Consider the following 24,967-nt stretch of genomic DNA (forward strand, 5'->3'; position numbering starts at 1 on the left):
ATGTGTTACCATTGGGAAGATTCTAAATTTGGAATATTATTAGGATAGTCCTTGCACCTAGGTTCATACTCAATTACAGAAATCACTATTGAAAGTTGTTAAATATCGTCGATCGTAGGTGTATCAAACTTGGATATACTATAGAATTATGGTCTGTATCGAACAGTTCTAAAATTCCCTTGAAAATGCCACGCAAAAGCGTAGCGATGTACTATGCGAACATCGAACTCCCGTTCACCGCCACATTCTATATATAAAGTGTAGTGTCACGCCACGCCCCTGCAAGTGTGCTTCTCCTAACGTACTTGCAGTCACTTCTCGCATTGTCGAAAATATTTAATGCCGAGAAATTTAGAACAGCACTGTTTTGGCAGTTTCTGTCAAACAAGAGATTGAATCTGAAGGGCAGTACATGACATTGAGGAAGGAATGAGCAGGGTACTCTTAGTTTTGTTCGCTACGCGTATAGATGGCTTTTGCAAACTATGGCCATTCATTATCAGCAAGAGCGGAATGCCACTCTGCTTCAAGTATGGAAAAGGCCTCCTGGTCCGATAAGCATACCACAAAAAAGCGTGAATGACACTAGATTTTTTTTTTTCACTGAGTGGCACGGGGCATGGGATGCCAAACTGGAGACGCTGTGCTGCCAGGTTTGTATTCTTGTATACTAGGGCTTTCCATGAACGGCATCTTAGGATTCCGCGAGCCACCAAAATTAGGAGGGTGCGAATACTCGGGTATCACTGAATCGGATCAGACAGTGAACATTCGAATAATTCGATTCATGAATGAAATGTCTACTATTTGATTTTTCTAATATTTAATATGTTCGTTGTAGAGATCCGTACAGTGCTACATGTATCGTGCGCCGCGGAGGCCCTTACGCTCGATGCCGCCCAAGCAATTGTTTCACTCTGTTTTCGGTGCAATAGGAGCATTGAGTGCGTCGCAGACCGCCCCGGCTGATGCGGTAGCAGAGTTTGTCACTGCAAGTGCTGCTTGATGTCGGCTCGATGCCCAAATGGTGCTGCACCAGCCAGGGCCGCCTCTATTGGTGCAAGGTTCGCCCGGATCGACAGGATTGACGGAAGTAATAATGCAGCGCTGGCAGAGAGAACGGCAACAAAAGCAGCTCGTATTTCGAAAAGTGTGAAAGCATGTGCGAAGATCTGTCTGATTAGCATGCAGATCATGTTGTATACGCTACAATGAACTTAACGCCACTTCAGCAGACATCAATCTCACCCGTGTGTGTGATCTCGGGACCGATCGCTGATGAGCCACACTTAAGAAGATATTAGCGGCAAGCATTCTGTAATGGCTTGTGGCCCGTTACCAAATCGACCAGAATTAATTGGGCATAGGCAACTAAAGTGACGGTTTGGTGCCGAATCGATGCAGATCCATTCACAGCAGCTGCGCAACATTCGGAAAGCTGACAAACCACCTCGCAAACGAAAGTGAGTGCACGGAATGGCAACAGTGTTTACAGCCACCATCTTTGCGAGATGCCGTACAGCGGCATCTAGTTCCCGACGTTGTTCATATAGGCAAATCAGTCTCTTTTTGTAGCTTCGAAGAACCCGTCCCAAGACTAGCTTTGGATTTACACGGTGGGCACACAAATGCATGCAGCACATCTTTGCATTCCATGAGAATGCCGAGATGTGTGTGCATGAGAATTGTCTCGAATGTGGCTTGGCTTAAATCAGTCATTTCCACAGAAATTGTGCTTTTCTACAATGAAATCATATCATGTCTTTTTGTCCATAATACACCTTCTGTTATTGTTTAGTCCCATTAAAACAACAAGTAGTTAAGGATATGAAAACAGATGATTGCAGCTGGCACACAGTGAGCCCAGACTCTGTAATTTTTCTTCCAACTTTAGCGGTCGCCAGTACTGTTTACAGTTCATACAATTGCATGATCCATGACAGGTTTTCATGGTTTAACCCCTTCTGAGTGGCACTGTTGTCCCGAATTTGGACCAGAAATTGCCAAATTATTTTCAAGGTCCCCAGCTTCCAACGTGTTTTTCTTCCTCTGCCAGAATAAAGCCACTTCTTCTTGCACGACCCCATGGACCATGTGCTGCCATGTACTAGAAGCACAACAAAGCACTGAGACGAAACCAGCTCGTCCATGCCTTCGCAGAAATATTAGAAGTATCGACGATGAGCCAAATTCGTCGTCCTTGGTCATTTTTACCAGAAACATGTGAATGAACTGAGCTCGTTCGTGGCAAGGAAGGCGTTAATAAAGAAAAAAACCTAGTTTTATCTAATAAAGAAAAAGTGCATGTTATGTGCTGTTTTAATAAAGAACAAACCATTGTGACAGACAGAACGCTGCTAGCCAGACATGCCTCTGTGGTGTCTCAGCTTTCCAAGAAAGATCTTAAGCCACGGCTTTCCCAGCATTCCCAAGCATACAGCAGCAAGGCAGTGCCAGTTTACCCTCTGGGTAATTTATAAGAAAATCCGTGGTCCTTGGCAAATAAACGTGATCTGTTGGACTTCTCAAAACACTGATATATGACTAGCTTGACATTATGCTTTTCTTGAATGGTGCCCATTACATTGCTAGTCATAGGAATGGTGCCTGAGCAGGCAGTACATCTTACAATTGCAGGTGCCTCGAGCCTGGAAGGTACCCTGCCGGGCAGCCGCCTCCACAGTGCCTTCTCCGAGCTCAGCGTGCCCGTCTATGCCGCCGTCAAAGGGGTGGGTGTTTGTCGTTCACCTCCCACTGCCTTGCATGTCGGTTATCCAGACGCTGCAGCCTCCTTTCTTGGCTTGTCCTTTTCCATCATCTTTTTTGGGGCCAGTGACCTCCAATGTACCATCGCTCCAGAAGGCACTGTAAACACAAGAAGACAAGCTGTACTCCATAATTTACTTAGCTAGCAATGCTACGGAAGTAGCGCTATGCAAGTAGTGTAGTGATAGATATCTCACTCCATGCGTTGGTCACTGCGGTTCTTGTTCTGCGATGCTTTCTATGGAATAACAGCTCACATATTACAACCATGACTTGTGGACGTAAGGTTATGTCAAAATGCATATTATTATTTGTGTACCTTTGTGCTACCAGTGTGGTTTGGGATGCTTTGGTTGCAAGTGAAAGTGGTGCGCTGTGGCTGCTGGTCCCAGAAACGTGTCGCTTTGCTCGATGGTTAGCGGGCTCAGACCTGGATGCCTTTCATCTAATAGTCGCGTCATACCTTATGACGTAAGGGTATGAGACTTAGTGTTACGTCAAATCACATGACGCATACCAACGTCTTTATTCGACATTCGATGCACTATTTCTTGGTCAAGAATGCAAACTGTGAGAGGAGTCTTGCTAAACTTTGCAGCATTTTCTGCCATGTATGAAACTGAGTATAGGAGCTGTATTTCTCATTCCAGATTTGTGAGTGTGAAGGTACAGTTTATAGCTTTGGGACGCATAGTCTGTAGCTTGAACCCCTAAAAATCTCAGTCAGAAGTGCTGGCTGGTCAGTGGCTAGGGTGGATAGATGGGTCTCGTGCATTGGCAAGCTGATGTGTCCTAATGCAAAAAGAGTGGTCTAGGGAATCTGCGAGCAAGCACAATGCTGTAGAGAAGCTCTAGTGCAACTGTTTTCTAGGTTTAGACCGCGCATATTTTAGTCACATAAATACTTTATTTTCAGAGGCATAAGCATGTCATTTCTGATCTGCTATTGCCCATGGTTCAACCGGCTGACAGTGTTTGAGGATTATTTTTTTTAAGGGCCCTTCACCAGGTTTGGCCATGTTAAACGTACAAGGGCAGTGCTTACTTCACACGCTCACGATCGTGTCTGCAAAGTATTACAGCGCTGCACACCGCGAAACCAGCTTCAATTTCAAACCAAATGCCTCAAGTCCCCCTTCTTGAGAAAGCGATGCCCCTAGCTATAGGGTCGAGGTAACACGCACTAACGCTGAGATGTAAAACGCAGTCGCAGCAGCGAAAGTTGTCATGGCACACTACTTTGGTAATTTGTTCAGTGCCCAACTTGTTCAGTGCCCAACACAAAAAAAAGAAAAAGAAAAGCAAGAATGAGGCGGGGCTCGGCACATGAACCTGACGCAGTCCCTCAGCTTCTGTATGGGAGAAGGCAGGGAAGGAATGTTGCTTGCGGATGCTTCTTGAGGCAGAGGAAGAGAGTGCGTCTATTGGCACTCGCCTCCTGGCTGTGTGGTAACAGCACACACTCAATTTCATCGATTTCCTCCAATAATAAACTGATTTGAAAAAATTATTTTGGTAACACGATCCCTAGGACGCATTTTAGAACTTCCAGAGTATAACTAAAATTTGGCATGGAGCCAAGTGAGGAGTCCTCTAAGAGAGCTAGAAGACTCATGGGAACCGAAAGGCAACATTTTTTTTAGTAACAACCACATGAATCTGACAAGCAATAAAGCCAAGGGAAGCATGAAAAAATTAACTGTGTTTTTAATTGAAATGTACAATTCTTTAGGAAGAGGAAAATGAGAGAGGAGTAAGCACAACTTGCTGCCAGTGGGAGCTGAATCTACTATCTCCGCATGCTGTGTGTGATGCTCTACCGGTTGAGCTATGGCAATGGCTGGCCCCTCCACAAACTTTTTGCATATTTGTCTGTGTAGTTTAGCTCCAGCTCAGTCTATGCGTCACACTGTCATGGCAGACTTTCGATCAACTAGAAAATAAAGAGTGCCACAGTGTTCGTTGATAACCAAGTTATCGTGCTGTGTGCTACTCCACGTACCCAAAGCCACTGCTGTCATAATGTTGGCCTTCTGTGTTTTCTCCCTCTCCTTTATTACGCAGCGAGCATCGCAGATTCGCTCAATGCCTTTCACGGGAGAGTCATCGGATTCGTCGGACAACGAGGATACCAGTCGGACGCCCCTCAGCGGATCCAGTGACCGATCTCCGAAGGCAGTTGGCGTGCGCAGAGGTATGTCTGCGCTTCCTTCGGTAGTGTAGACCACGTCACCACCTTTTTCATCAAAGACGTTTCTTCAGGAGTGTCGAGGACATGAACTTTTGTGGTTGCACGAGCTATAGACATTGAACAGGTCTGCGAAGATTGCCATCATCGCATACCACAAGCGAGATATATAGCCAAAAGGTTACGTGTAGCTGAAGTCTGCAAGCCATTTCCTGCATGGCAGACCTGTCTGTCATGCCGCCGTATGGCCAGGCAGCGAACACTTTTATGCCTCTGGAAAGACACATACTGCAAACTGAGGCAAGCCCCGCATGCATTTTCGCTTGACTGAAGATGTTGTATTAGGTAGCGCAGGCATTTTGAAATTTGCAATCTATGTTGACAACACTTGAGACCAGAGGGTGCAAAAAAACGCTGTCAAAAGAACCACCATCTTGACGTCAATCTTGCACGCAGAAATGTGTCGCATTGTGTGCTTGCTTTCACGCACCACAAAGGCACCATCACGGGAGACATGCAGCTAATAAGACTTCTAGATACGCTTGCTTAGGGGATGCAATAGACTTGGTGAAAGTGGCCATATGATGAAATTTTAAAAGCAAGTACGAATAATAAAACATAGGTGCTTTACATATTGAATTAAATGTTGACTATATTTTTTTATAAGCCTAGAAAGAAGTAGTAGAGGGTACAAAAAAATTATATATATTTCCTGGAATACATACAATGCTATTTAAAAGGCTATCAAATGTAGAACTTGCAAATATTTAAAAATTGAGAGTTCACCTCACTTCCTGGTTGGCTTTCAGTTTTCACCTGAAGGGGCCAGTGGTTGATATGCACATGCTCTTTGTCTGACAGTCAGGCTCCAGTAATTGTGATAACCCAATATATCCAGCCATAAAGAAATGTATGATGTATACAAATTGATTAGGCATGTGCAAATATTTGGATATCAATAAATCAAATCGCATAGCAAATGTTCAAATAATTAATTCGTGAATCGAATTTCTACTATTTGATTTTTCAAATATTTGGTATGTTCGATTGGTATAGTGACCTCTGTGCAGAGCCTGCCACAGTTGTGGACTTTGTCTGTGGGGGCAATTCTGCCTTACCACTTGCCCTTCCCGACATTGGCCCTACATGGGAATCGCATGGCACCGCATTGACTTGGGCCATCTCTGTTGGTGCAAGGTTCTTTCAGGTCGACAGGACCGATCAAAACGATAACATAACGCGGATGCTTTTACAACGACAAACTCAGCCCAGTGACAAACTTAACGTGGTGATGAACTTAATGCTGCTTCAGCAGCCATCAAGCTAACCGATACTTGGAGTTGCAGGACCGATCACTGATGAGCCACCTGTAAGAACACATTGCGGCAAACATTCTGTGACGGCTTGCGGCCAATTACCACATTGTGCAGCGGCGAATTTTCATCACAGCTACCGTATTTACACGATTGTAAGTCGACCACTTTTTTTAATTCAGAAGTCTGAAGTTGGGGGCTCGACTTACAATCGAAACCAAAACATGGCCCCACCATAAAAGCGAGACCAACGGGAGCTACAACGTAGTTACAATTTTATGTTTGCTCTATGGCCCTACTCGTATCTTTTCGCTATCTTGCGTGTTTGTTCGCTTTTCGGAAGGGTTTATCAACATTTTTGAGAGTTTTACAGTGCATGCAACACTCATTGGGGTGGAGGGGGGAGGGGGGGTATCGATAGTTGATGGAAGTGTCGCTATGCCCATTTGTGGCCGCACCCTCAGAACGGCGGCGCTTGCGGGGAGCATCGGTAGTTCATGGAAGAGCAGACACTGCTCACGGGTTTATGTTTGTCTGTTGAAAGGCATTGGCATTGGTTTGACGCGTTCCACTTGACTGCCGACTACGTGCTACTTCTATGCTTCCCCAGTCGTCATGAGTGCTCCAGGCCCACTAATCGTTTGGCACTCGTTCGCAGCAGCGTTAAGAGGGCTGCCATCCTTTACGCCGAAGAAACAAATCAGTGCGCAGTGGGCCGCAATTTCGATGTTTCTGAACGGGTGGTGCGAAAGTGGCGACTGCAGCGAAGCGAAATTTTCACCTGTGACTGCAAGTGAGAAATTTCCCACGTGCCGAAGTCTGGATGCTTTCCGGAGCTGGAGGCTAAGCTTGCGGCGTACGTCGCTGAAATGCGTGATCGGTCCCTGCCAGTGAAGTGCGACATGGTCATGGAACAAGCCCGGACGTTCGCCTTAATTTTAAGGCCCTGCTCCGCCGTGAGTATAATGAGGGGCTGGCGGCAGAAGACCGCGAAATTACGCCAACCGGACCTGCCAAAAGAGCCTCCCTGATGGCTACGTTTGGTTGAGTGCATTCGGTGTGGGCTGCTGTTCCACAATATGTCGTCATGCGGTCGTTTGCCAAATGTGAAATTTCGCTGGACCACGATGCGCTGTGGGACCACAGCAACGATGACGATGACAGCACTAGTGAAGACCAGTAGTCCAGTGACCATGTCAGCTACTAATAAATTTTCGTTATCGAATGTGCCCTCGGGTGTGCTCTCTCTTTTTTTTTTTTTCCTGTCACGCGATATGGGGGGGTCGACTTACATTCAAGTCGACTTACAATCGTGTAAGTGCAGTACATAGCCTAGGGAATTAGGCTTAATTGACCCTGTTCCGTCTGCTGTCGACCACTTATGGTTGGGTGCCAAATCAATGCAGATCTATTCGTAGCAGCTGTGCTATGCTTGGAAGGCTGACAAACCACATTGTAAACGAAAGCAAGTGTACAGGATGGCAACAAAGTCACTCGCAGCTGCCATCTTTGCGACACACCTTATGTACGGCAGCCTCGTTCCTGACGCTGTTCGCTAATGCGCATCAGTCTTTTTTTTATAGCTTCGAGCAGTCCGTCACAAGACTACCTTTAGATTTACACGGTGGGCATGAAAAGGTCATGTGGCTATAGTGTGTTGATCGCCCAGCTGCATACATTTGCACCGACGACGAATGGACGGGAGAGGAGGAGGAGGAGGAGGAGAGGTGTCGTGCCAAGCTTGCAGTGACCTTCCTGATTTCAGAATCATGAACAGATGAGAAATCACGCTGATCCTGACATTTAGAAGGTGTCTCTTCGCCGTCAGCGCCGACCACGGTGGGCACGTGCGGCACCAATGATGGCAATGCGCGAAGCGATGATTGAATCACGTGATGCGTGGTCTGTGCTTTTGTCTGTTGTGCAGATTGGCCTCACCGTAACTACCTGCCACAAGGATGGGAAAGCCCTTGTGCATATTGGAGCAAAGCTTTCTATGGAATATGAGATTGCCATAAAACACAGGTCCACTATCAAACCTAGAACCTCATTAGTATTTTGTACAACATAACGTCACTAATTCTTTAGCTTCAGAGGGAAGAAAAGCATTTCGTTCTGTTCTACATTTCCCAGACTTTCATATACTAGAAATTAGCTGTAATCAGTGTTGGTATACTAACTTGGAGTTTCTATAATAAGAGTAGACCATACTGTACATCTTGATTCCTATGTATCTATGTTACTGATAGCTACTACATTCTTGTTATGCAATGCTAGGAAACTCTTGAGTACGTGCAGCATTCTGTTTTATTGCACAGAATTTATAAGCATAAAATTCTGTGATAAATTTTCTGATATTCGATCCGATATTCAGCTTTCTTTTTTGATTTGATTCGATATTCAATTCGAAATCTACTACTGTTTGGTATTCTTACACCCGTAGAATTTATACATTTCTCCAATTTGAATACTTATATCTGAAGTGGGAATACTTAACTTGTATTTAGAATGTCTAATATTTGTGCACTTCTGTCAATGTTCGACCACCAGTGATAGGCTTCTATGTTTAAGTAGCTGTGTGTCGTTGCAGGTATGATGACTTGTGTGGCCTACGTGATGTGAAGTGCTCAGAATTCATGTCACACAAAGATTGAAATCTGAAAGGTATTGGGATATAAATTGTCATGTAAGCAGTCGCTCATATCTAGCGGGAGCACAGGACATCTGCGACTATGGTCCTACCAAAGAGGTGCACAGTTGAAATATAGTGACGCTATTTTTGTTTATTTTTTCAGTATGGCTTTCAAAAACATTGATTTCTGCAAGCTTTCTGAGCCACATCCACTGGCATTTCAAACATGGAAATATTTTCGCAGAGACTTCTCTTTACATACCTATTATTTAAGAACAACACATTTTCAGCTGCAAAAAATGTTCTTGCAGTGGTGGCCATTAGCTTTGAGAGGTTACATAGTCTTATCTGTGAGTGATCAGAGTATAACCTGACCAGAGTGTGAGCAGTCATAGGCTGACAGCTAAGCTGAAATGTGCAGTCTCAATTCTTGTTTGTGCAGAGACTTCGGCCGAGTCGCTGCTGTCGGACGACTATGCGGTTCCTCCGGATGCAGTGTCGACCACTGCCGACACCCTGAGCTTGGACTCCCTCGAGCCGCACCCACCTGTAGTCTCCAGGGGCACCCAGGTATGAAATGCAATTGCAGCCTGAAAGGGATAGTAAATAGAAAACATTGTTGAACTGTATATAAGTAAATTACTAGGCTTGTGTGAATCTATGATATATTCAAATATTCGATCAAGTAATATGCTATTCGATACTTGGGTCAGATAAAATTTGAGTAATTAAAGTTTTTGAAGTGTTGAAAACAAACATACAGTATTAATATTTTTCTGCATATAAGCTGCAACCTTGATTACAACACGACTGAAAGAAGGAAAACAAAAAAACGTCAGTATGTATAACACGTGAAAACAGCTGCATACGATGTCCAAACCTTTGTAAAAACAGTCTCCATTCATGGACGCATCAATTCTCCACGTTGTATTTTAAACCAGTAACTCCATTCCCCTCTTATACGGCTACACTTATGGTGGAAAACTTTGTCATATTCATGGCTTCATGGCAGCGTGAATTTTGCCTCAAGGTGTTGTTTCACAGGAGCGCGGCCAAGAATGCATGCTGCTGGCCAAGCGCTGACGATGAGATAGAGAACGCCCTGCCGCTTTCTCGTCGCCAGTCATGATGCAGCTGATTTTGTTCACTGAACGCACGCTTGAGAGCAGTACAATCCTGCGCAAATGCTCCGTCACATGGCTTTTTTCATATTTCGCGGGCTTGCTTTGCATCCTGGAAAAAAGGACTATGAGAGACGTGTTGCAGAGGAAACAACTCGATTGGTGGTTTCTGAAGGTGCTCTACAAATATATGTATCATACTTTCGGTCCTCAGCCAATAATTAAAAAGTTGAGTAATTCAACTTAATTCCCTAGTGAGTTATAGAAAAAAAAATTGCCTGAGTTACTATAGGTTATTGCGAATAGTATATGTTCGGCTCAATTCACTTACGACGTGCTTTTCATTTTTAAATTCTTGCCTCAAGTTGTGTGGGCACCCTGTATAAGTACACCTATAATACGTGCATACATATAATGAACATGATCTCAAACCATGTCTCTCAACAGACATACAAGTTCACAAGTCTTGCATAGACAGAAAAAATGACTTGCATGCTAAGCCGAAATTACGTGCAGTTTTATTTCAAGCGGGACCATTTTCCAAATTTTAGTTCCATTAAATTCTATTATTCTTTCGCTGTATATGTTACATGATATTTGGGCAGGTTAAAATTATCGTTTCAAGCTTGTCTCATAGCATATAGGAATGGAAAAAAGATCAGCAGGAAGAGGCAAGTTTGTATTAGTTACATTATTGAATGAAACAGCAATCTTGTAGTCCCGCAACTTCGAAACTGAAAGAACGCATTGCGAATGAAAAATTTTATGTATACGAGCAATAAAAACAGCGCTAAACGACGGGACGAGTGAAGGGGCACAGACAACAGCGCTGTTGTCTGTGTCCCTTCACTCGTCCCGTCGTTTAGCGCTGTTTTTATTGCTCATAATCATGAACCAACCAGCCCAAATGCGTACTCTTTTGCTGTTATGTATAGGTTGATCGTGGCTTATGGCTCGCAATATTTGCTGAGTGACGGAAGACCTAAGGGCCCCGGGTACCAGACAACCTAGCTACGCCACTGTGTGGGACATCATTTATATAAAGAGAGAACAAATAGGGCCCAATACTGAGTCCTGTAGTACCCACAGTTAATTTTACTGTATGATGAATCAAGCGACCAATGACAACCTTTTGCTTACGCGCCGATAGATTACTGGAAAAGAAATCAAGTGAGCTATCTGTGATTCCATAGCAATGTATTTTTTCTAGTAAAATGGAATGACTAACTGCATCAAATGCTTTCCTAACGTCTTAAAATACTACTATTACTATGTTGTTTTCATGCAGCGCAGAATTAATATATTGTGAAAGCATTGAAACAGCAGAAGTGGACCTGTTGGCAACAACACCATGCCACTGGGGACAAAGAATGTTACAATTAGTACATGTTATGCAAATCCCCTAACTATTCGAACTATGTGGTTCAAATATATTTGACACTAATTACTATTTGCTTTGATATCGCTTTCAACAACAACAAAAATTGATATTTGCAGAAGCCCATAAATTACCCTTCTATAATACCAAAAAAGCCATGCTTATCGTAGAGAATACTTGGTGAGTCAGAAAAGATACAAACTTGAGACAGGTGCAAATGCCATTTTTCCATACCATTTTGCCATGATGGCATGGATTTTGATGATGCCTGCTCAAGCCTAGTTAATAAGAGAAACAATATTGTGTTCTAAAGGGGCGAAAGGTTGAACTTGGCATGTTTAAAGAACTCTTATTGGGCCATAACAACCCATAGACGAAAAAGAGTACCCTGAAATTTGTGACATGACATTGACTTACCGGCACTATAGTTTTCGATGTGAAATGTAAAAAATGGAATTTTCACCTTCATTCTCTGTTGTAATATTCAACCATAAAATTAACAAAGAAAGAGTTTTGAAGGAAAGCTTTAGCATTCTAAGCTGTCTTAAGTTTCTCTTTAGTGCCCCTTTAAAGGTGTCCTCTCCCAACGATATCCATTCACCCCTGCCTTGCATCAGCTGGCTCCGCTCTGTGTCTGCAAATTTGCTCATTTACTCACACTGCTACATCCTCAGCTGTCCTCGACTGCGTTTTCTTCCTTCTCTTGGCACCCACTCTGTTTCCCTATCAGTTGTGTGTTGTACACGTCACATGACCTCCACTTCTGTACTTGTGGTGGTATCTCAGTGGCTGTGGCCTTCTGTTGCTGAGCACAATAGGGTGGTTTTAATTTCAAGCCACGGCAACTGCATTCCACTAGGGGTGGAATGGAAAAAACTCGTGCGCTTAGATTTGCTGACAGGTGCACGTAAAAAAACCCGAGCATTTCAGAATTAACCCAGAAACCCCGCCTCCCCCCACTTACGGTGGCCTGTGTGGTGGTTCCCGATGTTGAACCTCATGATTTGTTTTTGTTCATGGTAAGAATGACATGTTTGGCATTGTCCAGCTTAATGTCTTGAAGCAATTAGCTTTCTTTCAACCTTTCGCCCATTATCAGTTGGCAGTTAGTGGTTAGCAGTCGGTGGTCGGACTTTTGCCGCCAATGCAAAGGCGCCAATGCGAAAGGTGCGTGCTTGTTGCACAACCAAATTGTGGGGTGCATCCGTACACTGAACACCAGCTAGCACTTTGAGATGTACACGCTGTCGCGCATCAACTTTGTTGTGACTTCTGAAGGTTTACATGCTGTGTACGTGGAGGGCTCGGGAGGGACAGTTCTCTTTTTCTGCTGCTCTCTCCCTCTGGGGTAACTGTGGGAGGGTTGCTCTGGCAGGAGAGGGGAGTGGCAGTCGCCTCCCATGGTCATGGTGGTGCTCGCGGCACTGGAGACAACACGTATACGACAAATTGGCTTATATGTACTGCCACCTATGCCACCACTGAAGATCTGCTTGTTCACAACTCTGTCCTTTAAAGAACTACGCAATGAAAAAACAAAAAAGCTCAGCCTAAATATCCTCACTGTAGCAAATATACACCATCCTTTCATAAAACAAATAGCTTTCTAGCAGCATTCTGCTATTCCATTACGTTGACAATCATCGTCAATGGTTTCTGCAGTTCTCTAATAACGTGATGCCCTGAGTAGCCCTGGGCTCTTGTTCTCAGCCGCTCGTGTGACAGGGACTTTCTACTGCTTTTCCAGGAGTGCCTTTATCCTGTCGTACCTGAGCCGGCTGAGAAAAGCGGCTACCTGACCAAGCTCGGGGGCAAGCTCAAAACCTGGAAGCGCCGATGGTTTGTCCTGGCCAATGGGACACTTCGATACTATAAGGCACAGGTGAGGAGAGCCGCTAACATAAGGCGTGTGCAAGGACGCTTATTAGAGGGCACAAGCACAAGGGTGAGTTGTGGTATGAAGTTGCACATAATGCTAAAAGTATGATTGCCATTGCAACACAGTGAAATTTATTGTCAGAGACATTGTTGCTTTCCAGCTTTACTTTGCTATATGCAGCCTTAAAGAAAAAATTCTCGAGTTGATGTATTCAAGAGTTCTACCAAAGTTCCCATTGTCAGTGGCTCTGATGAACAATTTGCCAGAAGTGAAGGGCGTAATCATGAAGGAATCAGGGCAAGTAATACAACCATGACACTGAACAGCAGGCCACAGTATGTAGTTTGATGGCATTATGCAGTACAGCTCAGACCACTTATAATGTAACTGCTTATAGTTCAGGACCAGATATAATACCGGTATTTTCTGACTACTATTTATCTTCCCAATGAAGTCAATGTGTATGCCTACCACTTATAGTGCAGGCACACAAGACGAAATACCAATTGTAATGCGGTTGCCGGAAAATCCCGCGGACAAGTGGAGTAGCGAATGAGCTTCTTAACTAGGTGCGCTGGTCGAGGAGAGAGCAACGAGGCCCATGTGGGGTGAAAAAGAAGGAGCAGACATGGAGCGAGGCAGCAAACAAGTATTTGAGGCAAAAGAATCCAGTAAGAAAGAAAGCGCGGCGGCAGCATGCTGGCTTAGCGGGTGCGCAGGGGTTCCCTAGGCGACAGAGAATGCCTTTCACTATGGCTGCTTGTCAGCGGCGTGCGGTCTGCATCGAATGCATGCACGTTGTCACTCTTTGACGGCTCTTCGGCATGCCACCCGACTCCTCACCCCCTCCCCGGCTAGGCCTAACCAGTGCTGTCTTGTCGGGAGTCGGCGACAAAAGTTGCGGTCTAGTGCAGTGAACGAAATGCTTTGGGCTGTACAGCATTTGGAAAACAGAGGAACCACCTCGCCAATGAAAGCGAGGGCACATTCCGGTCGCTGCTTGGTCTACATGTTTTGCATGTAGACCAAGTTTACATGTTACAAGTCTACATGCTTTGCATGCATGTTGTTTTGGTTACATAGTGTGCTAAATTTGCGACTCTGGTGACTTACATTATAAGTGGTCTATGCTGCTAAGTGCCAGTCATGGACTGTGTCATCAAAGGAGTGTCAAGGACACCCCTGGTGGTCAACATTTCAATTCAATGGCAGCAGTGCTTTTAAAATCAAGGTTTCACCATTTCGCAGATTAGTATTTCTAGACATAAAATAGATGTACAGTGTGAACTGATAGTTCTTGAAGGTAGTGCTTCAATGAATATGGCTACATTGCATGTGTCACATTGCAGAGTGATGTTGGCCGCAAGCCAAGAGGCCAGATTGCCCTGGATGAAGTCTGCAGAGTCACTCGTGCCCATGGTGCCACCACCTTTGAGGTGAGGACAAGTGATTGGCCAATCACTGATCGACTACCCCACTGTTCTCACAGGGATACAGTCAAACCTTGCTATAAAGAACTTGCATCGAACACAGAAGTAATTTTGTTATATTAGATATTAGTGTATATTAATTACGTGCTGATATTGGTGCTCAACATTTTAGATTTACTTTGTTACATCCAATAGTTTATTATATCTTTACTCTTTATATTGAGCTTAGACTGTACTTTCTTTGGTATTAGCATATGCCTACTTCTAGGCGTATTGGTTCGAACCATGCAAGTGATGCAGCTGAAATGAATGCACAGTTGTGTCTATGCTACTGTTTGCTTCAGGACAACGTTGTAACTCGTTGACTGCTGTCAACTTCAGGACAAATAAGCGAGGCAGCAGCAGCAAGCGAAATTCCTGACAAAAGCTTTCTAATTATGGCAGGACTAGCTAAAAAACGAAGATATTTCTTTGTGAATTTGCTTCATGCTGCTCCAAACAACATAAGGAGATGATGTGGTCTTTTACCTGTAGCATGCCTCTTTGCACATCTTGCCAACCATTTTAACGTTGCCACTGTTGCATATACTATACAGCTAAGTGCAAGCCATAGAGTTTGACAGCATTGCACTTCTCTGATTGCAATGACATGATAAGCTTTTCAATGTCGATCAGCTTCGCACCACTGTCTGATTGGTTCTGCTTTTTTCCTACTTAAAGACACTTTGTGAAAAGGAAAGAAACAAAAAGCCAGTGCTCTGCTCGAAGAAAGAAAGTAATTTTACAACATGGCATCCAATACGACATGTCACTGGTTGGAAGTATGTGTGCTTTAAGAGGAAGCCTTAGCTCGGGCCCAACTTTGATGCCACCTATTCAAATACAGTCGACTCTCGTTACAACAGATCGTGATAATCCTAAAAAAATTTCCGTTTTATCCGAAGTCCATAAGATCCAAAACGCCCCGCTTCCGAAGCTTTCGTCACGATACCTAACTTTACTGCAAAGAGCGAGTGGCGAAACATCCAAAGTAAAAAGCAAACAAAAATGTAGTTTCGCCCGAAAAGCGAAGCATCGATCGCGATAGCAAATTAAACAAGATAAGCGCGGCAGCAGCGGCGAGTGAATTGACCTTCACGCTGTCTCTCGCTTCCATGTGAACTAAACGTCAAAAGCACAGTGCATATGAAGCTACCAGCACTGGGTGCACGTTGTCCACATCGCAGATTGCTTTCAAGATACGATGGCTGTGCCGTAAGCAGCAGCTACCAGTGTATAACTTTCTCTCTCTCACCTAGCCTCCCCCCCCCCCACTGTGCCTCGTGCACAAAAGGAGACGGCGCGTTTCTGCCAGCCTTCCTCCCATGGACGCACAATATTGAATCCCGATCGTCGGCTGACCTTCGTAAATCAGTTGTCAGCCCATGTTGACACGGCCAAAGTCCATTTTATACGCCCGATTAGGAAAAAAATTGCCGTGAATTTTGTCTGCTGTAGCTGATAATCCATTGTAGAGCGGTTCATTAAAAGCGAACTTCGTTGCATTAGTAGAACAAACTCATGCTGAAATACAGTTCGTTATATCCGAAAATATGCTGTACGTGGGTCCGTTGTAATGAGCGTAGACTGTATATGTAAAATGTAGAAGCACTTTTCTGAGATAACCAATGACCAATTTTAATGAAATTTGTTGAATTCAAGAGATAGAGTTAAATTCTAGTGACTGTTGGAAGTGAAATATTAATTTAGGGCCCGAGTGTTTTAAAAGGAATCTTCGAAAATTGGCACGTTTGAAAAATATAAGAAGCATGAAATTTACAAATTCATAGCTCAGCACCAAGAACAGATATTGCAGTTCTGTAAGATCCATTTGTTGGAGCATCTAAAGCTGGCAAATTTTATAAAATTTATATCTTACGTGATTCCATTACATTGTTTACAAGGGTTTTGCAAAAGTCTTACCCACATATTAATAGTCCGTGTGAGATCGATGTATAATACACATCAATTTTGTCTCCTTTACACGTATATTAAATACAACAGAATTGTGATATCGTTTTTCATTTCTGAGTTATAAGAGTTGTAAATTTCATAGTTTCACATTCTTAAAATGTGGGATTTTTGACAATTTTTATTCATAAGTTGGCTGACTAAATAAAAAATTCGTTACCAACAGTCACTAGATTTTAACGTTTTCTTTTAAATACAACATGCCTCATCAAATTTGGTGCAGTGGTTGCCGAGAAAAACGATTTCTCTTTTCCCATGTATCTATATAGGAGCACCCAAGCTAAAGCTTCCTCTTAACTGTTAGACCCTGTTGAAAGCTTGTTGGAATCTGTTGGAACCTGCCAAAACATATTGAAAACCTGTCGGAGACTTGTTGGATGCATAGCATTTGGTTTGGTAAGTTAGTAATGCATGATGCTGGGCGCAGTTGTTGGTACCAGCCGTGTATCAATCAGGTTACGTGCAGGATTGTGTCGTGCTTCCACAGCACACAGTTGCCAACCAATAATTCGGACTCGACGAGGACCGCCAAAACGTCCGAATAATCGGGAGTCCGAAATACCAGAATCACCAGAGATTTAGTGACAAATTTCCACAAGTGGCAAAAAAATAAAATAAAATGTGCCTGCCGCAATCTCGGATCGTCAATTTTGGGGATAACTTCAATTTTGCGTGACTAGGTCAAGACGCATCGGCATCTATGAGCAACGGCATTCTTGGGACAGTACCAAGCATGCTATTTTATCACAGTGCAGAATTGCTGCTGCCCCTTGATGCATTCTGTGCTAGTCACGCGAAATATCACAAAAGTGAAAGTATCTTTGAAAGTGATCATCTGAGAATATGGTCCAAGTTTGTCAATGCATTGCAATATGCACATACACTTACCTTAGTCTGTGGCTGCAGTTTTCTACCAATTCCCTTTATGCTATACCTTTTTGCTAGGGCTTTGTGAATATTTGAAACGTTCGAATATTATCAGATATTATATTGTTTATATTCGTATTCGATTTGAAAATAGATATTCTAAAATGTTCAAATATTCGGTTGGATACGAATATTAGAATGAAATAGAATACATTGCTGGCGGTGCGGGAGCAAATGCGGTTCTTAGCATTTGTTTCTATCCTATACGAGAATATTGGGGCGACTTTGTTCCAGATTTTGTGATGATTTCGTGCTGCTAACAAAAGTTTGCCTGTAAAGCACACTTAGCCACTAAACATTTAAACTATGCGGGAAAGCCAGTCTCTCAGTAGCAAGGGGCATAGGTTTGTGGATAGCGAGGGTGCACTCCATGTTTTTACAGCGAAGCTGTATATGGCTAGGGTTCCATGCATTTCTGTTCTCCATGAACAAAAACTATCATCATCAATGGCTCATACCCCCGTAAGCAAGCAAAAAATGCAATGGCTCATAGCCCAGTAAGGCAGAGGCTACAAGCACTCAGCAAACTGAAGCGAACAGTGCTTAAATCCTTTCTAATCATGCATACAACATACAGAAAAGCATGTCGAAAACTGTCATCATCATGGGCTCATACCCCGTGAGGAAGCAAAAAATGCAATGACTCATAGTCCCGTAAGGTTCATGGCTACTCACTTCGCGTGAATTAGCTGCGATGACACTACGCCTGTTGTCATTGTAGGTGATTACAGTGTGGATATGTCGGTACCAAAAAGGGAGCGGTTTACGCATTCCATGTTGCAGACATGTCCCTTGCAATACCGCACTCAGCTCACAGTAAGACACATCTGTTTACATCAAGGTTCATATGAATGGAAGTGTGCAGGATTTCAATCTCTTCAAAGCAAACAACCTAGAGCAGAAAATTCGGCCCAACCGACCAACCAACAGAGTGTGCGCATAGATTTGACATTATCAAATAATGTGATTACAGTTGCGAGTGAAATAATGACCACCGATCAAGACAATAAATTAGTGCACCTACCTTTCGTCACAGTGACTACCCATCAAGATAATAAATGAGTTCGTACCTTTGTTCAAAATTATGCGACACCTCCGTGTCATGTGCTAAACAGCTTCGCTGGTCAACCACCTTCACAGAGTGGAATGGCTCGTGATTTTTTTCTTTTCTTTCTGTCTTTTCTCTTTGCGGCGCCACCCCCAATTTTGAGCTTTGAGGTGGTTTCGAGGAGGCACCGGCATCATGGTCAACGATAAATCAAAACTATAATACATGTATTGCTACTTCTGCTTGACTCGGTGACCAAATTGGTGCACGGCCGTGCAATTGGAGTCCGAATTCTCACACAACTTGCTGTTAGGTGTTCGAAATATCAGTCATCCTTATCCATCGACCTTATGGGGCCCACAGCAGTGCTGCAGAGCTATCAGAAAAATCAAGCATGTCTGAATAATCAGTTGGCGACTGTATTTACAGATGAGCTTATGGCCTAAACTATTTTCTTTTTCATTCCTCATCATCGCTTATGAAATAACCAAGTGGCAGCGAGAGCTGCATGACTTATTTGTTCCAAGATATAGCATACAGAACTGGAGACATAGCGTGACATGGTCTGTAGGGGAAAACCTAAGAACGAAGTTGTGAGTACATGACCTCTCTGGCTCGAGGAGAACTTGTATAGATGCACCAGCCAGTTACGTTTACCCACTTCTGCAATGTCATGGCAGAGGTGAATTTTTGTGTCGACATGTCTCAAAAATTATATTCTGGAGAGAGGAGGCACATGTATGTGCAGTGCAGATTCATAGGGATGGAGCCTGTACTGAATTCTCTAATTGTCGCCTAGTTTAGAATGTGGCACTTCTTTTTAATGCAGATAGCAACGGACAAGCGGTCCTTCTACCTGACAGCTGACTGTACTTCCACCATGGAAGAGTGGGTACGAGGTGAGTTCCCCCTTGAATGCCGACGCCGTGCTCCCCAGTTGTTTGTGCCATCACGTGACCGCCACCTCCAGCTTCGGTGGTGGGAATAGTGTCCTGCTTCAGGTGACACTGCAATTGGCGTGAATTCTAAATTGGTTGCATATAAGGCGGTGTAATTATTTGACGTGCTCTCGAGGAATTAAGGCTTCATACCGTAATTGCGAAGTTGACAGCTGCCTAAAAAGGCAAAACAAAGGACACAAAATATTCGCGTCATTTGTACTGCTGATGGGTACAGTCGTCATGAGCATAGTACCTTGAACGTGAACATGTGATGCTAACATCCATCAATTTGCTTCTAGTTGCAGTTTCTGACACTAGGTGGCATGTGCGTGGTCTTTATTATCGGTTGCTTGAACGCTTGCACTGGAATTGTAGCTTGCGTGCACACCACATTTCTGGGAAATTTGGTACAATTTCTGTCATTTCCTATAGCATGGAAAAGGTTAGAGGTTGATTATGAATCGCAAGCACTCTGCTGTACAGTTTGTGCGCCTGGTAGCATTGCCAGGTTGTCGCCACAGAAACCATTCTTTGTGCATCCATTGCAGTGCTGCAGCAGGTACTACGCAATCGGCAGCTGGGAAGCAGTCATGGCACGGGTGAATCCGGCCGGCCCACGGTGGATGGCTGGGTGACCAAGGTCAAGCATGGCCATGCCCGCCGTTGCTGGGGGGCTCTCATTGGCCGCACCTTCTTCTACTATCGGGCCCCAGATGACACGGCAAGAGCACCTTCACACGCCTTCTTAGTGCTTTTTTAAAGGGTTTCCAGGAGTACTTATGCGAAATATTTCTCTCTTAGGCGAAGGTCCGAGCCCTCCAACCACACATAAGAAATATGGTGAACCACATTAATTCGACATTCGTTAATTTGGAACATTGAATAATTTGGACTCGTCCTCTGGTCCCGGCAGGCACGTGCATTATTTAATTCAATCAAACTCTCCTTCATTTGGACGTATTTGACTGCACATTGGTTAATTCGGGCAACTCTTGGAGCTTGGCGTGCATGGACCACTGCAAATATGCGACACAAAAGAGCTAAAACGGCAATAGCGTCCAACCGAAACGAAGCGTTGGAGTCCACATCGCCATAGTCATCAACGTAAAGTGTACATAAATGACAGCAATGCTGGAATTCTTTGTGCCTAGTTGTGCCTTTAAAGCCCTTATTTTTGCATTTAACGCCATGCATAACACCGCACTGGCCTAGTGCCTTCATAACTGCGTAGTCGCCATCCATGAGCGAGTTGATAGCCACCGTGGTTTCCTCCACAGAAGTTGCGGCAAACAGTAGATGTATTTTGAAGCGGTGTGCGTGTCGGCTGCATGCCACCAGAACTGCAAGGTCGCCATCCATGATCGCATCGATAGTGGCCTCGGTTCCATCCGCAGCATTTGCAGCAAAGAGTATTTTTGTTTAGACTCGATGTGCATGTCAGCTGCAGCCCTTCAAAACTGTGTAGTTGCTTTCCTGTCCATGATTGCGTCGAAAGGGGCCACGGCTCTGTCCGCATTTGTTGCAGCAAAAGGTAGTTTCGTTCTGACTCTTTGCGCATGTCGGCTGCATGCCTCCAGAACTGCAAGATCGCCATCCACGATCGCATCAATAGTGACCTCGGTTCCATCCGCAGCGGTTGAGGCAAACAGTACTTTCGTTTTGACTCGACGTGCATGTCAGCTGCAGCTCTTCAAAGCTGTGTAGTTGCTGTCCTGTCCATGATTTGCATTGAAAGCAGCCACGGCTTTGTCCGTATTTGTGGCAGAAAAAGGTAGTTTCGTTCTGACTCGGTCCGTGTGTTGGCCGTATGCCTTCAGAACCGCAAGGTTGGCGTCCATGATCACGTTGACAGCGACTGTGGTTTCGTCCACAGTGGTAGCGGCAAACAGTTGTTTCATTTTGACTCTTTGCAAAACTGTCGAAGATGGAGAGCACCAGCTATATTGTGATGGACGGACAGTCTGTTGGCAACCAGCTTGCTGGCAAAAAAATTATCGGGATATGTGCACAGTAGTGAAAATCGTGCTTCAGATGAAGGCACGCACCACGGCTGTGATGAGAAGAAAGTTGCTAAGCCTTTGCCGCTGCTAGAGCCAGTCAGTCATGAGATGATGAGAATTGCAGCTTCCGCACTGCTTTTGTGCAAAATAGAAACAGGATTTGGTCGTTCATTCAGTAAATAAAAGTGTGTTGGTGCAGTAAGCATTTGTTTATTGTTTGCTTGATACCCTCAATAATTCGAGATTTGTTTAATTTGGAAATATTTTTCAGTCCTGTGAAATCCAAATTACCAAGGTTTTACTGTGCTGCCATTATGAATCAATGGTATTCCCAATGCGTAAATCAGAAGGCACATTCTGTTTATTTTTGACACTGTTTTCAGATAACGCTCTGTTATACAGGTAAACTTGATATAACGAAGTTGGTAAAATTGCCAATTTGCTTTGTTGTATCGAAATTTCATTATATTGAAATTCAACCTTTTATGTAAACAAGCATAGACACTGATGGAGTTTTTACATGGAAGGAGCCGCAAAATTTTCCTAATTATCGGGCAGGCAGAAAAAGCCAATTTGAATGAGAAGAAACAAGTTTGTTGAATCTGAGAGTCGGCAACAAAAGATAGGATTTCCTGTTGTGTTGACGATATCTCCAAATTGGCAGTAAGAAGCGAAGCCATGCATGCTTTCACGTTCACTCCGTCCCTGCGGCTGATAGCGTTGCCCGCAGTGGGACGATGCTGTCATGAAAAGCGCTAGCAGTGGTGAATGAATGCTTCATCTTCCTCTTGCTTCAATGCGTCTCCAAAACTCTAGGTTACACAACCTCCAGCACTAAACATCTGGGAAGACACCACACATGATGCCACGCCATCTTGGCATGCCCCCTCTTTGCTCACGTGGCAGATTACATCTAAAACAGGGTGTGCGTACTTCGTATGAAAAGATGACGCGTGCCTGGAAAGATGACACGCGCCAGCCTCCGCCCCCTTGCACCTGCTTTATCACATTATGGCGAGCTTGTGCCTCTTACCTCTCCCCCTTTCCCCCAGCTAACACAGGAAGAGGGAACTCATTGAGCCATTATCCTTCTCCAATTGCCCTTGCATGCTTTTACTTGCACCCAAAGCATACAGTGCCCAGGGCGCGGTAGGATCTTATCGCACTTCGACTTTGTACGAAACATGACGCAGCTGCGCTTCAGTGGTCGTTCTTGGTCATGTGGCACACGATTTGAGAGGTGTGTTCCCAAGCAGCCGCTTGTAATTAAACCATTTGACCATCTGCATTCGCGGAAGTTTTCATTTCTTGTGTCGGTATCCCTTCACGTCGGCAGTGAAATTTTATTATATTGAAACCATGTGTAAGCACACTTCATTATATTGAGGTTCTGAATATATAGACAAGAAGTTATAAAAAGTCAAATACTTCGTTATATATTAAGATTTAACTGTAGTAGAAAACAGCATCATAGTTTAGTCAGCATCAGTAAAGTAATTCACTGCAACAGCCCTAACAGAAATACAGTCGCCGACCGATTTTCCGGACTCCGAAAATTCGGACATGCCCGATTATTCGGTCAGCTTCGCGGCACCGCCATTGTCCCCATAGACCATAATGTATAACAACTGCCGAAAATTCGGACACCTTGCAACCTCTCGTCTGATTTTTCGGACACTCCTTGAGCCAACTCGGTCGAGAGCTCCATGCACCGACTCTGACCGGTGCATGGTTCGACTTGCTGAACGCCATTTTTGTTTTGAACGGAGCTTCCGTGCCGCCCCACGAAGTGGCGCTACTGGAAATCCCCGCTCATCATCATCGTTTCTGCCTGGTTAGATAGAGCAGAGTGGCTCTGCAGCAGTTCCGGTTTCAGCTTAGTAAGCCATGTCAAGACAATCCAGCAGCTGATTTGTTTCTTCGCGCAAGACGCTGCGAGCAGGCCGCGTTTATCGTTTGTGCGACTGGTGTCGGCACGGCAGTGTTTGCTTTGTGTGCTGTGTCGAGGTTTCGGTGATCCAATGCAGCATACGTAAACATCGCGTCAAGGGTCTAATGGCGCCGACAGTGCCCGCGCAGACTGCGCTGGGGAATGCTGGCAAGCGGGTGCCGGGAGGCCTAAGATTTGTCGCCTTCCGATGTGCTCCCTACTGACGCGGAAAATGTTCTGCCGAGACCTGCGCAGTGGTTGCATTGCGATTCCGGACACCGTCTCATTTGAAAGTTTCATAGGTGCTGACACTGCTGTATTGACATGCGCAGAACTCGACGACGGCATGATCATTCGTCAGGTTTCTGCTGAACCGCCGGACGATGACTGAGTCGGAAGATGACGCACCATGTGCTACGCTGCCGTCGCATGCGGAGCGTGTACAAGCAGTGACTGTGCTTTCAGCCGCTAATAGTGACCGTACGACCCTCTCCGAGATTCAGGCTTATCTGATTGCGCGTAAACGGAACAGCGTGCAACGGCACATTCACGATTTCTTCCAAGCCTACTGCCGAGCCCGAATAAGTGCGTGGAAATAAAGGATTTCATTTTTTTTTTCTTAATCTGCTTTTTCGGACACCTGTTTATTCGGACATTTTCGCAGTCCCCGTGAGGTCCGAATAAACGGTCGGCGACTGTAATCCTTAAAAGTAAAGATAAGAGAGCATGGGAATCCAAAGTAATCACAGAAAAAAAAAATTGTTGCTTTTCATCGCAGATGCCATTAGAAGGCTTATGACATTTCATAATGTAAAAAAAGTGTTTTAAATATGGTGCCGTGTTTGCATTTAACTATTTAATATATTTTTAGAGCACTGCTCTCGAGGCTAATGCACTTTTTTTTGACCCAGTGAGCTGACATCATTGAACATGAACATAGTCACTGGTGAGCATGTTCTGTGCAAAATGACACTAAACCTTTCTGTTTGGTAACCTGTGAATGACATTCATGGCGAAGTGTTCAGTTGACTCCCATTAATTCGACTCTTGCAGGGCCGCAAGTGTTGGTCAAATTAACAAACAACAAAATGAACAGATTCAAATTTATTTATTGTTTGAAGCAGTCTGTCATCATCGACAGGCTATTTCAATACAGTAGTACGTACAACAATTATACATGTCCTCTTTGGTTAGTCATCCACAGACCTCATCACTATCGTGAGTGCTTGCAAAATTATCAAAGGAGACATTGCCAGAGCAAAATGCTAGTCATCGTCATCACTGCAGAACAGGTAACTGTCGTCACTGTCATTGCCTAGGGAACCTGTAGGTGCCATGTGCCGGACTTGCGTTTTCACATGCTTAGTAACCGCTGCATGCATGAGGCAGTGCCGGTGTCGGGTA

General features: G+C 44.4%; 1 protein-coding gene across 2 annotated transcripts in view; it reads left to right on the forward strand.

Annotated features, from left to right (window-relative positions):
• LOC135899291 (uncharacterized protein CG43867) overlaps positions 1-24,967 on the forward strand; it is an 88,875-nt gene that overhangs the window by 25,832 nt on the left and 38,076 nt on the right. For both annotated transcript variants that reach the window (XM_065428536.2, XM_065428541.2), the window contains exons 7-13: positions 2,638-2,729; positions 4,831-4,960; positions 9,342-9,469; positions 13,146-13,280; positions 14,627-14,713; positions 19,522-19,591; positions 20,182-20,354. In XM_065428536.2, coding sequence (XP_065284608.1) covers positions 2,638-2,729; positions 4,831-4,960; positions 9,342-9,469; positions 13,146-13,280; positions 14,627-14,713; positions 19,522-19,591; positions 20,182-20,354 — 815 coding nt within the window. The remainder of the gene's footprint in view (positions 1-2,637; positions 2,730-4,830; positions 4,961-9,341; positions 9,470-13,145; positions 13,281-14,626; positions 14,714-19,521; positions 19,592-20,181; positions 20,355-24,967) is intronic.

This window comes from Dermacentor albipictus, chromosome 10 (genome assembly GCF_038994185.2).
Source record: "Dermacentor albipictus isolate Rhodes 1998 colony chromosome 10, USDA_Dalb.pri_finalv2, whole genome shotgun sequence".
Classification (NCBI taxonomy): Eukaryota; Metazoa; Arthropoda; class Arachnida; order Ixodida; family Ixodidae; genus Dermacentor; species Dermacentor albipictus.